Source organism: Cladophialophora bantiana (assembly GCF_000835475.1).
Source record: "Cladophialophora bantiana CBS 173.52 unplaced genomic scaffold supercont1.16, whole genome shotgun sequence".
Taxonomy (NCBI): domain Eukaryota; kingdom Fungi; phylum Ascomycota; class Eurotiomycetes; order Chaetothyriales; family Herpotrichiellaceae; genus Cladophialophora; species Cladophialophora bantiana.
The window spans coordinates 296,565-314,723 of NW_015971590.1; the positions used below are offsets into that span (position 1 = coordinate 296,565).

General features: G+C 50.0%; 6 protein-coding genes across 6 annotated transcripts; 4 read left to right on the forward strand and 2 right to left on the reverse strand.

The window, feature by feature from the left end:
- Positions 1 to 98: 98 nt before the first annotated feature.
- Positions 99 to 2,039, reverse strand: Z519_09690 (uncharacterized protein; the record flags this gene model as incomplete). Its single annotated transcript, XM_016767411.1, has 4 exons — positions 99 to 843; positions 894 to 917; positions 1,007 to 1,469; positions 1,586 to 2,039. The coding sequence occupies 4 exons, from the start codon at positions 2,037 to 2,039 to the stop codon at positions 99 to 101; spliced, it is 1,686 nt and encodes a 561-aa protein (XP_016616203.1).
- Positions 2,040 to 3,480: 1,441 nt separating this feature from the next.
- Positions 3,481 to 6,427, reverse strand: Z519_09691 (uncharacterized protein; the record flags this gene model as incomplete). Its single annotated transcript, XM_016767412.1, has 5 exons — positions 3,481 to 4,444; positions 4,506 to 5,270; positions 5,322 to 5,558; positions 5,618 to 6,248; positions 6,301 to 6,427. The coding sequence occupies 5 exons, from the start codon at positions 6,425 to 6,427 to the stop codon at positions 3,481 to 3,483; spliced, it is 2,724 nt and encodes a 907-aa protein (XP_016616204.1).
- Positions 6,428 to 7,737: 1,310 nt separating this feature from the next.
- On the forward strand, positions 7,738 to 8,896 carry Z519_09692 (uncharacterized protein; the record flags this gene model as incomplete). Its single annotated transcript, XM_016767413.1, has 2 exons — positions 7,738 to 8,235; positions 8,291 to 8,896. The coding sequence occupies 2 exons, from the start codon at positions 7,738 to 7,740 to the stop codon at positions 8,894 to 8,896; spliced, it is 1,104 nt and encodes a 367-aa protein (XP_016616205.1).
- A 1,565-nt stretch (positions 8,897 to 10,461) lies between these two features.
- Z519_09693 (uncharacterized protein) lies at positions 10,462 to 11,923 on the forward strand (the record flags this gene model as incomplete). Its single annotated transcript, XM_016767414.1, has 7 exons — positions 10,462 to 10,629; positions 10,679 to 10,715; positions 10,763 to 10,836; positions 10,901 to 11,079; positions 11,132 to 11,326; positions 11,395 to 11,462; positions 11,532 to 11,923. 7 exons carry the CDS (start codon positions 10,462 to 10,464, stop codon positions 11,921 to 11,923), a joined length of 1,113 nt encoding a protein of 370 aa, XP_016616206.1.
- Positions 11,924 to 13,599: 1,676 nt separating this feature from the next.
- On the forward strand, positions 13,600 to 14,415 carry Z519_09694 (uncharacterized protein; the record flags this gene model as incomplete). Its single annotated transcript, XM_016767415.1, has 2 exons — positions 13,600 to 14,170; positions 14,222 to 14,415. The coding sequence occupies 2 exons, from the start codon at positions 13,600 to 13,602 to the stop codon at positions 14,413 to 14,415; spliced, it is 765 nt and encodes a 254-aa protein (XP_016616207.1).
- A 1,133-nt stretch (positions 14,416 to 15,548) lies between these two features.
- On the forward strand, positions 15,549 to 17,487 carry Z519_09695 (uncharacterized protein; the record flags this gene model as incomplete). Its single annotated transcript, XM_016767416.1, has 2 exons — positions 15,549 to 15,925; positions 15,981 to 17,487. The coding sequence occupies 2 exons, from the start codon at positions 15,549 to 15,551 to the stop codon at positions 17,485 to 17,487; spliced, it is 1,884 nt and encodes a 627-aa protein (XP_016616208.1).
- Between the last annotated feature and the right edge of the window lie 672 nt (positions 17,488 to 18,159).

The window sequence follows — 18,159 nt, forward strand, 5'->3', positions numbered from 1 at the left end:
TCTCTCAGACTTTCCAGAACCATTAACCGCAGCCATGCAAAATGTATAATTACATCTCATCACACGACTCCCAGTGGGGGAATTGCCCCGGCCGGGCATTATTGGGGAACGGCGGAGGAATTTCGCTCGAAGCTCGGTGCGTTCATTTCGTTCCATATTCTTACGGCCGGGGCTTCAAACACAAAGTCCCACCAGAGGAATGTCTTCATCAACCCTCTGAATCCGTTCCAGTCCAATTGCTGATAGTCGATCAAATTCCGTAGTTTCTGTAAATACCATCCACGAGCTTTCGTGAAGGTGGCAGCAATTGTGCCCATGAAGACAACCCACATCAACAAGTTGCCATAATCGGCGGACTTCCAGCTCATCTGCAAGCCAGGAGCCTCTAGAACCGTGCGAAGTCGGCGGGACAGGCGAAGTTTGACGCCGCTGTTGTGTGGTAATGGCAATATTACCATATCAGAGAAGATCAGACCAGCAAGCCGACACGTTTCGTAAAGGGCGGCAAAAGGATCTGTCTCTAAATCTGTCAACGGGGCCAGGCTACAGAAGCCGTGCTGAGTTCTGTTTCTGGCGTCCACAAGATCGGACAAAGAGGGGTGCCCTTTTGCGTCTCGGTGATACTGGTCTAGGGCAATCGTGATTTGGCAGGCATCGAGATACAGCTGATGCAGCTGGACATCAACGGTGGCTAGGACCGTTAGGCCGCTCCCCAGGACACTGAACAAGTCTGTTGCGTGTTTGTCTGGAATATATTTCCCCGTGGCCACGAGATCCTGGGACCCATGTAGCCAAGGGTAAAGCGGACGACTGCCTTTCAGGGTGGCCACGTAAATGTCAACACTACCTGCTGTTAACCAAGAGCCCATCCATTTGCAATCTCGGATACTTACACTTCGATCATATATGCCAAAGCACTTGTTCTCATTAGTATTGAAGAGTCGCATAGCCAATGATGGAAGAGCAACGGATTCCAGAATGGACACGGGCTTTGGGGGAGACTTACTATGATTGCAACCCCTGCAGTCCACCTTTACGTTTGATCAGCATATGTACAGCTTGAAGATGCGTATCATTCAATTTCACCCTCCCGACTGGCTGGGCTTGTGCGAGCGGCGACTTGGGGTGAACATCGTCTCCAGGCGCCTCGTTGACGTCTCCCGACGAGGTGACGAGATTTAAAATGGCCATGATCAGCTCATCTGATGGCTCCGACCTTCCACTGTTGATCAAATGCAGTTCTTCGCGGATGAGCTTGATGGCAATCATTTGGTGCTCAAGCCGCTTCAGAGAAAGATATCTGGCAGCCGTTTCATCTTCACAAAGACTCAAGGCAGCTCCAGCTGCACCCATGACTTGGCAGTGAAAAAGAAAAGGATACTGGACAGCAGCCTGTCTCCAAGCCTTCTTAGCCACAGCCAGCTGATCGCCCTCAGATTGCACCATCTTCGGCCAGACAACTTCGTAAGCTATGTTAATTAGTTCAATCAGTCCTGGAGGGACTCGTGCCTGGTGGCCTTAAACAGAATACCAAAAAAGTCTGACAGGGAAGTGAACGCTGATTGATGTTCGCAGGCTCACTCACCATTTTCTAAGACGGAAAGCAATCGGCAGGGGAGATTGCTGCCATCGTATGATCCAAAAGGGTCCTGCCTGCTTTGGCTGAGAATTGTTCCCAAGAAAACTGTCGATTGATCGACATCCCCGGGAGAGTAGCAACCAGGAGACATGTCATTGTTCTCACGAGCCCATACCGATCGGTTGCGGGAAGCAGGACCTCCCCTTTGTGTTTGGATCCACCGCGATAAAGCCTTGCCATTATTTGCCGTCGCGGAGGACGACTGGCAGCAGCAACCATACTCGAAACCATCTTCTCCATCATCAATTTCTTCCTCCCGGATCTCTTTCTTCCTCTGTCTGGCTCTGTGGTGGGTCACTCGTGCTGCGTGAGAGCGTGCCGCCGCGATTCGCAACTCTTGTGCGCGGCGAGATTCAGTACCTGGTGCGGGTTTCACGAGCAGGAACTCGATCTCGACCATAGTTGTGGTTCTGATAAAACACAGTGGCCGAAGAGAGGTGGACAAGGCTCGAAAGATTTGCTTTTCAACAACCCCCCAATCACCCCCCAATCTGACATGTTCATATACCGAGGGAAATAAGGTTGAAAGTAGTGGTTTTTCTAGGCCAGTTTTTCCCTTTCGTGGGGTCACCTGAAGCTGACACCCAAGTGCCAACCAAGGCAATAGTAAAAAGGGTGGTTCTCCTATTATGTAACGAGGCGCTGGCCAGATGCGAGATTATTGGATAAGGTGGCAGTAGCTATGAGCTCCAAGCCCTCGTTTCGCCAGGAAAATCACTTCGCAGCCCGTGTTCGATCTGTAGGCTTAGATAAGTGTGCATGGACGGAGTGGTTGGGAGTACATAAGCTCGGGAGCAGGGAGAAGCAGATCGGGACGAAGCGGTGGCCCCTGTCCCGTTTTCTGACCACCACCACCTTCACCACACCCACTACCCGCCGTGTTCTAGGCTAGCTGCACTGCTGAACGAACAGAGACGATATTTTGCTGCAGGCTTTTCCCGTTAATTTACAGGTGGGCGTATACGCGTATTCGCGAAATTTACTCAAAGGAAGCGAAGACATTCGAAAGGACTCGGCAAGAAATCTCTAGGTACGGAGTACTTGTACTTCGCACGTAGGGTAAATGGAAGCAATTGGGGACTCCGGATGCCGGCAGATGCTGTCTCCCCCTTTTCTACTTGTAGGAGACTCTTCCTTGATTGCCCCTCCTCTGCTTTGGTGGTTTTCGTGGCCCTCCTAATGCAGGGCCTCGCGGATGACTAAGTCAGTCGGCTTCGGGGCCCACCTAGCCCCCACAACCCTCTTGCCTAAATGGGGAATCGGCAATAGCCAAGCAATGGTCCAAAGCGGCCTGATGGTCAAGGCGCATCCCGTGCGATCACAAGAATGTATTGTCTGTGCCTGAACCTGAAAGGAGCACTTACCCCTGGTACTCCCTTGCAAGTAGTGAAGGGGGGGGTGTCTGCCCTCCCCCTCGTATATTACCTGCTCCGCCGCCCGTGGTATATGCATGCAGGCGGATTCAGGCAGAAGGATTGAATGTGTATGACTTACCGAAAATCGTAACATTCCGAGTCCCTTTGGATATGCAAGATTATGCCCGGTGATTTTGAATTTCGCGTGGTGCAAGGGCCTGTCAAACTTTGTCAGTCTGCGAGGGTGTGGTGCAGTATCATAGAACATGTATAGATAGGTGTGGAAGCACTGATGCGACTTATTCCACTTGCGCGTAGCGATGACACTTTGTAAGCAAACATACTTCAGTTGTTTATTTAGCCCGGCCAAAGGTCATAGACTTGCATGCAGCAGTCCATGCTTGGCGCATCAAATACCCCGTTCTTTGTGTCCAGCCCACCCGTGCTTCCACATGTGCATGTGTGGTTTGTTCTTCGAAATCTCCGTTAGGACTTCGGAGCAATCTCACTCCAACGCCTGATGATCTCCTTTTTCTCTGCATCCGTAGCCCTGTTCCACTCCTCCTCGCCCTGTGCCGTCCTCGCGGCATCGATATACCTCGTGAAATCCAGAATGTCGTGCCTACGCAATCCCTTGTGGAGTCCCTTCAGCGTGTATGCCGGTAACCCAAAGATTGCCGCCATGGACTTCAGCCCGAGTCCGCCAGCTCCCATCCACAGGCCCTTAGTGAATCCCACGACACCATTCTCTCTGGCCCCGTGGAGCGGGAGCAGCAGCACGCCGGTAACAGCGTCGGATAGCTGGGTCTGGAACTCTTGTGCGCCGTGCCCGAGGCCGTGTTTGAATGTACTCACGCGTGTAGACGGCGGCGGGCGGACCGTTTTGTCGCCGTACAACTTTGGCGCGTTGTGGAAACCCAAAGCAACAGACATGGTCAGCTTGGCGGGAAACATCAGACAGAGGACTGCGATGTTTGTCAGGGAAGACACCACGTTGGACGATATGTCAACAGAAATGTCTGCCACGGTCTGCAAAAATTCTTTTGATCCGCCCTTTTGAACTTGACGACCGCGCCGGTCATGACGGGAGGATGCTCGGCGTTTAAGAGAGCCGCAAAGCTCGGCTTCGAGTTGTTTGTTGAGAGTTCGTCTCTGCAACAACTCTGCAACATACGAAGTACGGGAATCGAGTGGTCGGAGGGCCCTGTCGTTCAGGGGAAGAAGATTTGCTGGCGCAGAGCAAGTTGGTAGGGGGCAAGACCTTGCTTGGGACAATGAGTCGCAAGGTCCAATAGGTTCAGACTTGGGTGACTGGAAAGTCTGCACAATGTTGATTGGTAATTCGACGAATTCTTGGGTCAGTCTCCCGACAGTACTGACTAAGGTGGACACGGTGCCGGAAATCGGTCCCCAGGGGCCTTGCTCGAGCTCGTATTCCTGAGATCGGTATCTGCAATCAATTAGCAATGCCTTTCTTCTGTCGGAGACAGTGATATTTTGTGCGGTCTTACAGTTCGAGGTCTTGCTTATGCAATATTCTCTCCTTCACAAGGGTCGCCGCGCAGAGTGCACAGAGTCGGATTTGTGTCTTCTTCACCTTCCAAACCGCTGCACGATACGTGAGAATCGAGCAACGTAACTTCGACACCGGCAATCTGGCCTGGAAATTTTCAGCACCGGTTTCACTCCCGTGTTCATCTCGGATTCGTTCGCTCAGTCTTTGAGCGGTCGCCACAATGGACGGCAATAAGGCTTGAGTGATAGCCATGGCCAGCCTCTTCGTCGTCAACGTTTTATATGGAACCGGAGAGGGTCCAGCACCCGCCTGTGCGACGATCTTCCCCCAAAAGAATTGGTCACCAAAGAACGGCACTATGACTGTTGGTTTGCCAGCCATGAGACTGGCTGCCGTGGTTCCCGCGCCTCCATGATGCACGACGGCAGAGACTTGGTCGAAAAGCCAACTGTGCGGAATGTCTGATATAATATGGACATTCTTTGGTATCTCTCCGCCTCCAAGGCCGGCCCATCCCACCGAAACCACTGCACGAACACCTGCCTCTGCAACGGCTTCGAATATGATTTTAGTCATCCTCTCGGGGTCTTTCACGACAATTGACCCAAACCCGACATAAATCGGTGGAGGACCGGCTGCCAAAAACTCCAGCAATCCTCCAGGGACTTTTGGTGGGGACCCCAATGGCGGTAGATGAAAGTATCCAGCCACGGAAACGTTGGAGCCCCAATCAGGGGGCTTTGGCAGCAACGCCGGAGACCTAAATGCGTAAGAATCCCATTTTTCACCCTGAAACGGCTGTTTTTCTCACCATGCATAAGTGAAGGGTATGTCATGACTATGGGTTATCCCAGAAGCCCAAATCATGCTGAGTGGTTCCAAATGGAGACATCGCTGCCGGAAGAGATTTATGATATCTCCCAGACCATGCCAAATGACCCTGTTGACCAGAGTATAAGATAGCAGATTAGCCAATCCTTTGTCCAAACTTGAAGAGCGTATGATTGCAAGTGGGTGTGGGAATGCTTGTGTTGGCGTCCATGGCATACTGGGAAGTTAATTGTTAACCCTAGCCCATCTCTCCAAGGGGGAAAATGACAAACATACGTGAACATCAGATGCAACGGGACACCCAGCCTTTCCGCGCAATGCACATGGGCAAAGCTTGGTGGATTCGCGATGATAACGTCTGCAACGAAGGGCCTTGAGTTTGCTCGAGTAGAACTCCATTTTGGGAGGCTCGCATAGTCTTCATTCGTTGGCTGTGGCCCCATTCCGTCACCTGCCTCTATGCATGATCTCCAGCAGCCCTTAAGAATTTCATAGAGACATTTTCGCTGTTTCAAAACCTCGCCGCTGCGCAGGCTTTGATAATGAGGCAGTAGGCCAGGGTTGTTGACCATAAATCTCATCAGGGCCTCGGGATTGCCACCAATGCTAAAGAACTCCAATCCCTGTTCTTCAACGAACGATTTAAAGACTGCATGTGTGGCGATGCGGACGCGATGGCCATGTACTTCGCGAAGCAATTTTCCGAGTGCCACGAATGGCTGGACGTCGCCTCTTGATCCCACGATCTGAATCACGATATTTAGCTGAAGCGGAGGCTGGGAGGAACGCTCAGAAAATTCTCCCTCGGCGTCTACGGTTCGCTCTAGGTGGCTCTGGACCAGAGGGAAGAGAGGGTCGGAGTTTGCAGTATTAGATCGTCTGATGTCAATATTGATGCAGCCGTTTTCTATCCCGCGGTTAGGTGGTTCCAGGTTGGGGATGCTAGAAAGGAATTTTACCGTCTATGTCTGCTCGCGTCGTGAATCTGCTCAGTGGGGAAACAAATGGCAGCGAAATAGCAGATACGTTCTCGTCGCGAGGATTTGCTCGATCAGCCGTGTCAGCGCAAAAGTTGGTATGAGACATCTCTCCGTTTCGTTAGGGAAAGATAACACAATGCCCTGCACGATGGCTCCATCAAAGACGCTTGATCAACCAGGAGCATTTCGTGGTATTCTGGCAACCTCTGGTTTGCAGGCGTGTCGAGGATTTTTGCGTCTTGTTTTGAATCTCCCTCATAATCTCCCTCTGGGAAATCCCGGGTGTGTTCACGAGACCTAGCTGTCGTCCACAGGTCATCAAATATGGTCTGGTCTATCGACTTCGCGAAAAGATGATCTACAGTACTTGGTATCGGGCAATTGTGTGGAGGCCGAATTTGACTCTCAAGATCATCACCTGAGGGATTTTTTATTTTCAGGTCCCCGAAACTGCATCTAGCCTGCCGAGGCAATTGGCGGGATGCCCAGCATTGGCATTCGGTCTCACAACGCGCTCTGCCCATTGTCTATAAACAAAGTGCTCAACAGCTTTTAAGGATACAGTAAAGCGCGTCGTGTACGTGAAAGAAACCATGCACCTCCTTTCCTTAACATTTTTTTTTGGAAAGGCAGATGCTGTAAAGTCCATTTCAGGTTTAGGCAAATGTACCATTTCGGGTATGGAGCAAGGCTTGGCTCGCCGCCGCTTTTACCGCCGCTGCAGGAGCCCCCCGCTCCCCGCCTCCTTATTCCATCCCTCTCTAGACAATGGCTCATACGAGGTACTTTTATCAGCTCCAAGTTGGGCATAAAGATAGGGGGCCTACTTAGGGCGGGCCATGGGGGGAGGGGGGGACTACATACCCCGTACAAGTCCAGGTAGGCTGTCATTCCGGAGAATGCCCGAGTGGGGGCTCCAAATCTCCCTTTCGAGCCCCAAACATATCACTGGGATCATTCTGCGAAACAACGACAGTATGATAATGGCTATGCAAGCCTGAGCGCAATCAAAACACTCTGTTCGCTAACGAAGCCTGTGCCCTTGCATTGATGGTCGGCCATTAGCCGTCTAAGCGATGCTGTTGCGCAGCCCTCCTGGATGTCCATCAATGCCCTCTACAGCATAGCTTTGGACCGGTGGAAATCGTGCAAGCTTCGTTGATTGTTCTACCGATCTCGCCGAGCACAAGGTTGATCTCTCCCTTCACAACCATGTGCATTACCATATCTCGGACCAGGTTAAATCGCTAACCATGATCCAATCTGCTTGCTCGACTTCGTGGCACACGTGCTGGACCCACGTGGAAACCTCCAGCTCATCCTTTCATAAAATGGTCCGCCAACAACATTTTAACATGCTTTCATCCTTCGTTCTTCACCCTTCATTCTTCGCTCTCTTCTTGTCTGCGTGTCATCATGTCTATCCTGTACCTCCTTACTCTGGTAGCTCTCGTCTGCGCCCAGAATTCGAGCAGCACTGAAGTGACAACGGACTCGCTCTCGAAAAAGCTCCAGCCCATTCACTACGGCGCATTCACGCAAACTGCCACGTACTCGGTGGCCAATCAACTCGGTTTCTTCCAGGCCTATGGTCTCAATGTCACCTATCTTCAGGTCCCGAACTCGACATATGGGTACAACCAGTTGCTCAATGGCGGATACGATATCATGACAGGGACCGTCGACAATGCCGTCAATCTGCGTTTCAATCAACAGCAGCCGCTGACAGTGACGGGTCAGCTTGACGGTGGACCGGAGTTGACCATTGCATCTATCCCTTCCATCACTTCCATTTCTCAACTCAAAGGCAAGGCGTTGATGGTGGACTCTCCCGTGAGCGGGTATGCATACATCCTTCGAAAGGTCCTTGCTTTGTATGGGCTTTATCTTGAAAACGGCGACTACACCTTTCAAGTATGTCCCGATTCCCGATCCTGGGGTTCCTGACTGATATTGACCATTCGATCAGGTTGTTGGATCGACGGTGATCCGCTATGCTGATCTTGTCAACGGCACTCTTCCCGATGGTACTCCCGTCTATGCCACAATCTTCACCTATCCCTTCACAAGCGAAGGAAGTGTTCTTCCTGCCTCACAACGTCCTAACATCCTCGCCTCCATCGTTGACTTCATCCAACCGTTCACTTCGTCAGCGTTTACCATTCGCGAGGATGCCCTCAACAACTCTACGCAGCGTGCGCTTGCGAGGAAGTTCATGTCCGCGATGTATGCAGCAAACAAGTACCTAGCGAACCCCTCATACAAAACATGTTCCATCAACTCTATCGCGAAGCAGCTGAACGTATCGACGACAGCAGCCACTTCTGCGTATAAATCAGCCACTGACCCTTTGACAGGCGAAACATCGTCTCCAGGAGGAAATTTCACAGTGAATCGTCAAGGGATACTAAATGTGATTGATGTTCGAAGTCAGTTCGGGGGTTTCTCAACCGTACCTACCGGCTTCAGCTTCGCCGATGCGATAATTCCAGGATCGGGCAAGCTCATTGACTACTCTCTCCTGGATGAGGCACTCTGCTCTTTGGTTTCCTACACCCCGTCCAGCAAATGCTGAAGTAGTTGGGATGATTCAATTTTAAGTCGCGAAGGCCGCAACCTTATAGACATAGATAGGACTATCGCATACAGTTTGGTACCTAATATACTTATATAATGTCAATTGACAGTGTTGATCAAATCGATGTTAGCACATGGCGCCTTGACAATGAAACCATACCTATTAGACATGCCTAACTGTGCAGTGCGCCGGCAACTGGAATGAGTTGCGAACTCGGAGATGAGACAAAATTTCGACGACCTGGCTAGTGATTTGTCTGCTGGTTCCTAATGTTGGCCCCCTTGTCCTCTGCTTGGCGAAGTTATGCTGAACGTTAGAATAGTAGTGCTATAGTGGCAAAATAGGGCGACTGGAAACCGGGCTGGAGCATGGTAAGAAAGGAGGCAATATACAAGTATGTACTCCTTTCCAAGGACAAGGGGTTTAACTCGGTGTGATGTGGGATCAAAATGCCAAGGATACGGCCTATACGCCAAACTTAGGCAAGTCCGAGAGCCACTAACCTCTGGAAAGGATCTTCACGGCTTACCCTTGTTGATCAATTCCCCCCCCCTTTCGCTTCAACCTCGAAGGAAGAATAAGTCGCAGCTAAAGGCAGGGGGCACCCCAGCAAAGATGAAACCCTATTCCTCTTCGTTGTTGACCGGCTTGTGTTACGGCCCCAATTGATTTCGCATCTATGCAAATCTGGTACAAGTCAAACTGTATCCACAGACGAAGCGCCATGGTGAACCTTTTGAGCGAAGCTGGGTGATCCCCCGGAATGTCTTGCTGCCTAGGCCTCTCCATGGGCTTCCAGAGGTCCACGTTGGGCCACCGAAGCCACTGACCTGAGAACAACTACTTAGGTATTGATCACAACGGAGGTCATTTGCCGCGGGGAAGAGCAAGCATGGATCTCCCCTTGCATTTCGGTCGCACTTGCAACCTCTGGCTCGGATTCCTGCCTCCGGCAAACTTTGCTTACAAGTAGGTATTAGCAACAGGTCCTTAGCCAGTTGCAATACTTACGCTTACCTCCCACGTGGAAAAGAAGACAATCATCTGTCAGCTCTGATAATATTATGTGACATACCAACTAGCTGTCCCAACTCAAGTGCCCTTTACTCCGTCCTGAAAATCGGTATAGAGGGAGTCCCCTTACATGCGTAGCAGTCAATGCAGCTGTTCGAAACACACCAGCCCATTTAGCTAGCCGGGTAGGTTGGGACCGGGTACGCCTAAAATCCCTGCAACTGAGGACGGAATCTGCCCTCCAGCGGGAACAGACCTTCTCCAGGAAAGATCGTCTTTTTAGAGCCTGCGTCGACTAGTACCGCCGGTTGCTAGTTCACCCCTTTCAGTCTAACTACTGACACTGACCGTTGCAGCGCAGAGAAGCAACCTCTCTGGGCCCTCGGCTCGACTTCAAGGAAGCGCTGGTGGCGAGTCTTTGAGAACAAAGGAGGAACGATGGTTCTCGACTCATATGCCAGCCCGAATCTCATCCTGTATTCTCTTTGAGCCCTTTCACGGCTCCATGCATCGACTTTCATTGAACGGTGCGATCCACGAAGATCGAGATGAAGACAGCAGCTGGGCTGCCTCCCAATCCTCATGGCCAGCAACTGGCAAACGTGAGTATTATCATGTGCACAATCGCTGGCTTCCTTGTCATCTGTCGACTCCTCGTTCGCTTTTTGATTCATCGACGGACTGGTTGGGATGACTATACGCTTGTTGTATCCTTGGTTTGAACCCTCCCACGTCTTCCCTTGAGAACATGACTGAGAGTAACAGGCGCTGGCGATTGGGATGACGGTTTGCTTCAATATGGGTATGTATATCGCAGCAAGACATGCGACAGGCTGACTTTTGTTTCAGAGGTCTATTACGGCATGGGACTGCACACGAAACAGCTTGATGGACACAGCGACTTGAAGATTCTAGCTTTCGAGGTATGGTTCAGTTTCGCTGGAATAATCTCGTTGGCGCATGTCCGTGCTGATTGCAGTCTCTTAGTGGCTTTGGATCGCTCAACTTCTGTACAAGTTCGCAAACGGCATGACCAAAATAACTATTGTCCTTTTATATCTGAGGATCTTTCCTACCCGAAACTTCAAGATCCTAGCCTGGACTGTCATCGGGTACGTGGTGGCGTACTGCACCGCAGCAGTGTGCACGAGTATCTGGCAATGCGAGTAAGTGTCAAATTTGCCACAAGAAATCAAGCAGTTCTTACAAATCTGCTAGCCCAGTTTCAAAAGCGTGGAAGAAAACTCTGCCGGGCCACTGCATCGATATCGGAAAGTTGTGGTACGCCAACTCGGTGTTGACAATTGTCGCGGACCTGATTCTCATCGCCATGCCTGTCAATCAAATTGTCAGACTGAAATTGCCCTTGTCGCAGAAACTGGGGTTGATCTTTGTTTTCAGCCTCGGCGTATTGTAAGTGTTATGCTTTGGTCCTGAGAGCTGATGTGAAACTCTGTATTGATATCCTTTGTTTTCCGCAGCGTCATGGCATGTACCATCATCCGATGTGTTATGCTCGGTCCGACTACTTCTCAAAAGGACTCGGTTTGTGAGTGCAAAGACCCTTCACAAAGCGGCCAATATCATATAACCCTCAACTAACGAAGCTCACTCCAAGACTACCAAGCCCAGTCTAACAGCTGGACGTTCCTCGAGGTCGATGTGTCCATCATCTGCGCCGCCCTCCCAATTCTGAAAAGTCCGCTGCAGCGCCTTCTTCCTCAGATATTCGGAATCAAATCGTCTTCCGCTAAATCCGATATCTACTACAAAGGGAACGCCCAAAAACTGAGTGACAGGGGCCCGGATATTCCTATGAACAACCGCGCTGGGCGTCCGAAGGGCCCCTACAGCGATGCGGCAAGCGATGAAGAACAGATTCTGGAATCCAGGGGCGGAATCATGAAGACAACCAAGGTCACATTGGAGTATGAAGAGGCGGAAATAAGCAAAGGTCTGGCCAACAGGAAGCCCAACCATGGAACATTCGACTTTGGGCTCGAAAACTAAAGACCGCATATGGTTTGATATAATGCAGTCAACGCAGGACGCCAACCACCAGGCCGTGCGACCAGGCTTGGTATTTGTTTGGCCGATGCGTGTTCTCAGGTTGGTATGTTCTTTTCGCGCACATGGAGACAGTATTGGAGACATTTGATTCTACTGGTCTTTAGTCTAGGTGGTGACTTGCTATCTGCAATTTTATCGTCTTCTGACAATGCTCTAATTTCAACTTAGTCGGAGACGGCTGACATCAACGGCAGCATCCATCCGAAATCGTGACACTGCTCGAAATTCTTGCTCTGCCAACACTGTTGCTTTTGAAGCTTTTTGAAACCCATCTCGTGGTCACGGTTGTTCAGAAGTTCTCCAAGAGCCTATGCTTGCTGAATCAGCATGGGATGGGGCAGCGCAAGGCTGGAGAAACTGCGACTGCCGAATATACTTGAGAACTCTTTGTCGATCACTGTATATATTCCTAGATGTGATATTATTTGGAGTGAATCATATGGAACGAATGTTGATTGATTCATTTCCTATCTCTGAAGGACGCATAAGAGCCACAGGGCAATGCGGGTGGATCACGGCCACCCAATAGCAGCACATACCATGTGGATCACGTAACTATGCGTCCTAATTGGGTTAGAAAAATAATCTACTTCCCAAATCCGGTACCCGATCAAATCAAAGATGTATGTAGTTGTAAGACCATTGACGCTTACCTGGCCTATTTGAACACGGTTGGCTCGCTCGATGCGAGTCTGTGTACCCCAAAGGTCTCTTGTCCCCTCGACATACAGCATCGATCTTCAGCAACGACAAGCATCCTATAGCCTATTCATCTATAACTGGTTCCTTTAGAATGCATTAAAAAGTTCACAATGCCTCATGCAAACTAGATATTTCCTTCATTGGAATATGGTGTAAAATTCGGACTTAGAGAATATTGCACCGGGGTTTTCACAATGACGTCGAGTGAACAACATCGACTGCGCTATCTAAGCGGACTCGTCCCTTTTCGTCATACATTATATTTGGCAGCTTGGAGAAGTCGTCTTCAAGCAGCTTAATCCGAAAAGTACTTGAAACATTCACTAAGCTTCGCGTCACGTAACGCGAGACGATCACGCGTTAAAGAAGTACTTACCAACGACAACCAGGGCCACAAGGATACGATCCTTGAAGGCGTAAATTCAGTGGGTGAATACACGTTTTGCCTGCAGGAACTAATATTTCCGCAACAAACAAGTTATGGCAATATACAGAAGCCAGGGACTGTAAGTCGTGGATTGTCTGAGCCGAGCCCTTGGCCATTGGTCTCACTTGTACGCTCTCTTTTCATGTTTAGAGCCGGCGCTGTCCAAAACTAACCGAAAAATCATTCTCGCGATCACCACTACCCGCTTCCCGTCCGGCAAGATCGCTGTGGAGCAGATCGATCACTCTCCGCTACCTACTGGGGTTGCTATCATCCGACATGGAATTACCTCGGGATCACGAGCGCAAATCTGAGGAAGGAGAACTGGTTTTCATTTCGCATCAATAGCCGAGGTTACCAAAATCGGATTCTGGGACCCTCACTTGCCATAAATGTCAAGTAGAGATGTGGCGCATTGTCAACTCTGACAGCGATTTGTTTTTTCCTTATTGTCATTGATATTGATCGTCAACATTGAACACTGATCATGAGCTCTCTGGAAGGATACACCATAGCCATCACTGGGGGTGGATCTGGAATCGGTCTTGCTACCACGGTTGAGCTCTGTAGTCGAGGGGCTACGGTTTGGATCGCCGAATTGACCCCGGATGTTCCAACAAAGCTCGAGTCTCTAGTTCATGCGGGAAAGGTAGTGTTTCGTGGAGGCGTCGACGTCGCCAGCCGCGAAGCCTGCGTTAAGTTCTTGGGTGAAGTCGTGGAAAAGGCTGGACGTCTCGATGGCATGATCAATAACGCTGGAATAGGGCCAGCCGAAGGACCTATTGCAACCGATGAAACATTTGAGAAGATCGTGGGCGTGAACCTGCGCGGCACCTGGAACTATGGCACACAAGCGTTGCGAATCATGGAAAAACAGGAACCAAAGGGTCAGTGGGGTACCAAAGGCACTGTCGTCAACGTCGCAAGTATGTCCGGACTTCTCGGTTGGAACAGTCTGGCGGTCTACACGGCAACAAAGCATGCTGTTGTTGGGTTGGTCAAGGCATGGTGCAAAGATTTTGCCCCTCTTGGTATTAGGGTTAATGCTGTGGCACCTTGTAGGAGATCCTGATCCATTTGGTACAACGCACAAACTAACTCCTCTTTAGCGGTAACTGAGACAGAAGGAGTCAAGATATGGTTTGCCCAGAGGAAAAAGGACTTCAATGAAGACATGAAGCCTCCTCCTGTTGGACGCTTCGCACAGCCTTCAGAAATCGCTAAAGTGATAGCATTTCTAGTTGGAGAGGACTCCAGCTATATAAATGGACAGACAATTCCAATTAACGGTGGCGCAATATGAAGAGATGGGGGCATTTTCAGGCGAGGAGAGTTAAATTCAGCCGTCTCGTGCAAAGATATAATATATGGCGCCCAACTGAAGAGGTTGCGCATTCAATACACAGAGGAGGACAGAAATCAAGAGTATGTGTGATCTTTCAGATACCTTTATCTGTGAAACATATTTCTTCAATCAATTGCATTGTGTGAACAGACTAGTAGTAGGACTGGTCTCTATGTAAAGCAGTATTACCTAGGGCGACCTTTCTGGTAGGCCCAGGGGTAACCCTAGGTTAGAACAAACCTAGCACGAACAGTTTTCATGATGGCAATATTCTTGAGTCCATGGCCTGATTCGTTTGATTCGTCTACATGTGTTTTCTGTGAGCCACCGGCTCTCTTTTCATGTATTATTTCCACTGTTCCTATTACGTCTCTTCTGAATCATGTTATCAGCCCTCCGTGGGAGCACGGTTCCTTTTTTTTTTTTTTTTTTTTTCAAACCCGATATAAGGGTGATCAACTTAGACTTTTGATTTCCGATGCATGTATCGACCAATTATCTTTGAGCACCATTCTGCATTCCCGAAGGGAAGGCTATCGGATCTCTAACGGGCCTTTATTTTGTCTCTGCTCTTTATGGCAGCCACAGGCTTCAGTAAGTCAGTCCAAAGCTAAGGAGAAAAAGACTAACATATTTGGCCGTCCCATAAGATTTCCTTCTGAGAGTTCACCTTATTAAGCGTTATGCCCTCCAGCCGAGTGTTTCTGCCAAACGTCCTGTAGTCTCGGATGCCTGGGTAGCGCTGCGAACCTCTGACCACGTGACACTTCGGGTATGAGACACTTGACCTCGGGATTCTTTCCAGCCTGGAGCTGTTGCACTCAGACGTTGGGAGTTCGCCATGAAATGACGAGTGCCTGGGCGTTGGGAGTACCTGAACTGCTGCTCATGCAGGTGGATCCGAGGCAGCCCAACTCCAGAGTTCTCGGTTTCCTAAAATGGCAACCGAGGATATACCACTCCGACACTATTCATGCGATCAGGGCCCAAGATATTGCGCGTACAGATAAAGTACATGAAGCTTAACTGTACTTCCACATTTGCAACGTTTTCTGTCCTGGTCGCGTTTTCAACTAACTGCTAGCTATACAATGGCTGTCGCCGTCCAACAAACCATCGAGCCGCAAAGTGCCGCGATCCTGGAGCACCGCAGCTTTACAGAGCCGGAGAAAATTGAACTAGATTTCGACGCACTAAAAAGGAAATACCAACAGGAGCGCGATAAGCGACTCAAAAATGGTGGCATTAATCAGTACACCATTATTCAGCCTTCTAGCAAGGCAGCAGAGCAGTTCCTCCAAGACCCGTATGTCGAACCGGGCTTCGTGCGTGATCCAATCAAACTCGAAACGGATGTAATCATTATCGGCGGAGGGTTCGGTGGCCTCCTTTGCGCTGTGCGACTGTTTGAGCAAGGTATCACAAATTTTCGGATTATCGAAAAGGGAGGTGATTTCGGGGGCACTTGGTATAGTTCTTTCTCACTGAGCTCCGGCCTAAACAGAAAAACTCATCATTTTCAGGTACTGGAATCGATATCCCGGAGCCCAGTGCGATATCGAAGCTTATGTGTATATGCCCCTATGTGAGGAGACCAATTACATACCTTCCGAGAAATACACCCATGCATCTGAGCTCCTGGAGCATGCACACCGAATTGGAATCCACTACGGTTTATATGACAAAACGCTTTTTCAAACTGAGACCCTAAAACTCCAATGGAATGAGGCAACAACTCTCTGGGACGTCGAAACAAACCGAATGGATACCATCTCTACCCGTTTCATCATACCGGCAGCAGGACCGCTTCACCGACCAAAGCTACCCGGAGTGCCAGGGATAGATTCTTTCAAGGGCCACATGTTTCACTCATCTCGCTGGGATTATGACTACACTGGTGGCCATAACCGGGGAGATTTAAGGAAATTGGCCGATAAACGCGTCGGGATCATTGGGACTGGTGCAACAGCGGTGCAAATCGTACCTCATGTTGGCGCTGCAGCTAAACAGCTTTATGTCTTTCAGCGTACTCCGTCGAGCATTGACGTCCGCAATAACCGCCCGACCGATCCCTTGTGGGCAAAGTCGCTGACAAAAGGGTGGCAGCAAGCACGAATGGATAACTTCGACACCGTCATTGCGGGTGGGTATGTTGAGGAAGACCTAGTCGCTGACGGTTGGACCGACATCTTAAGAAATCTGTGGCCTCGCAAAACCGGAGATGATATTGCCACCATGGATCCTGCCAAGCTTGCGGCAAAGATTCAGCTTGCGGACTATAAGAAGATGGAGTCCATACGTGCTCGCGTCGACAGTATTGTGAAGGATAAGGAAACTGCTGAAGCTCTCAAGCCATGGTATAATCAGATGTGCAAGAGGCCATGCTTCCATGATCAGTACCTTCAGACATTCAACAGGCCAAACGTCAAGCTAGTCGACACAAAGGGAAAAGGAATCGACAGGATTACACCCGAAGGAGTGATGGCGAACGGCGTAAACTACGAAATCGATTGTCTGATCTATGCGACCGGGTTCGAACTAGCCACTGATTGGGCACAGCGAACGGGAATGGAGTTATACGGGCGAGACGGGATTACAACGACTGAAAAGTGGAAGAATGGATTCCAAACGTTCCATGGCTGGACGAGCCGCGGCTTCCCCAATTGCTTCTTTGTCAACAGTGTTCAGGCAGCCGTTTCACCAAACTTCCTCCATGCGACGGCAGAGCAAGCTAAGCACTTCGCTTATGTTATCAGACGGGCCTGTGACAAGAAGGTCCGTTCTCTTGAGCCCACTGGTGAAGCTGAGAGCGCCTGGGTTCAGCTCTGCGTTGACTTGGCGGAGCCTCGACGGAAATTTCTTGAGGACTGCACCCCAGGTTACTACAACAATGAAGGGGAATTCGACGACTTGAAATCACAGAGGAACGTGATCTATGGTGGAGGCTCCCCAGCCTTCTTTGAGCTGACTAGGAAGTGGAGGGCAGACGATCGTTTCGAGGGCTTGGAGGTACATTATCTTGAAGACTAGCAAAGAAGAGACGCAGACAGAAGAATCAGCACGGGCAGAGTATTCTTTGATAGATGAGATGGTAGAGACCTGGACTCGTCGTCTTGTTCTTTCTCTTTTTGCCAGTAACATCAACATTGCAAAGCACAGCTGGTATCACACAGTCGACCATCCTCCCGTGAACCATAAGTAGCATAGTTCAAGGGCTCGGATAGTGTGGAAGAATGCCGGCCTCCGAGCTTGTGTCCATAATAAATTGGGTCTAGGGTGGATGCAAAGTTTCATTCGATACCCGATTTAGACAGGTGGACCTAGGCATTCTATTATTCTCGTATATTATGATTGGCCAGCTGTTGCTGACAACTCTCTGACTACACGATGAAACCCCTCTCCTTCTGTCTGACACTCTAACGACACCTCTTATCGAAGTCAGATATCAACAAAGCTTGAGTCTTTGCATTTGTCAAACAGCAGCTCGAAGAGCTGGCTATTGCCAAGGAAGTTCGGTGAGGGAACCGCTTGTCTAATGTCTGAACCTGGTCATTACCGAGGGATTGTAGCGAGCGTGAAGTCTCAACTGCATCGGCAACCTTGATAGAACAACAGACGCAGCCAAGACCGAGGGAGCTCATATCCCCATTGGGATCCGGGGAGCCTCGCCTGTCGGGCCGTGATCATGCTGACTCGGCTACT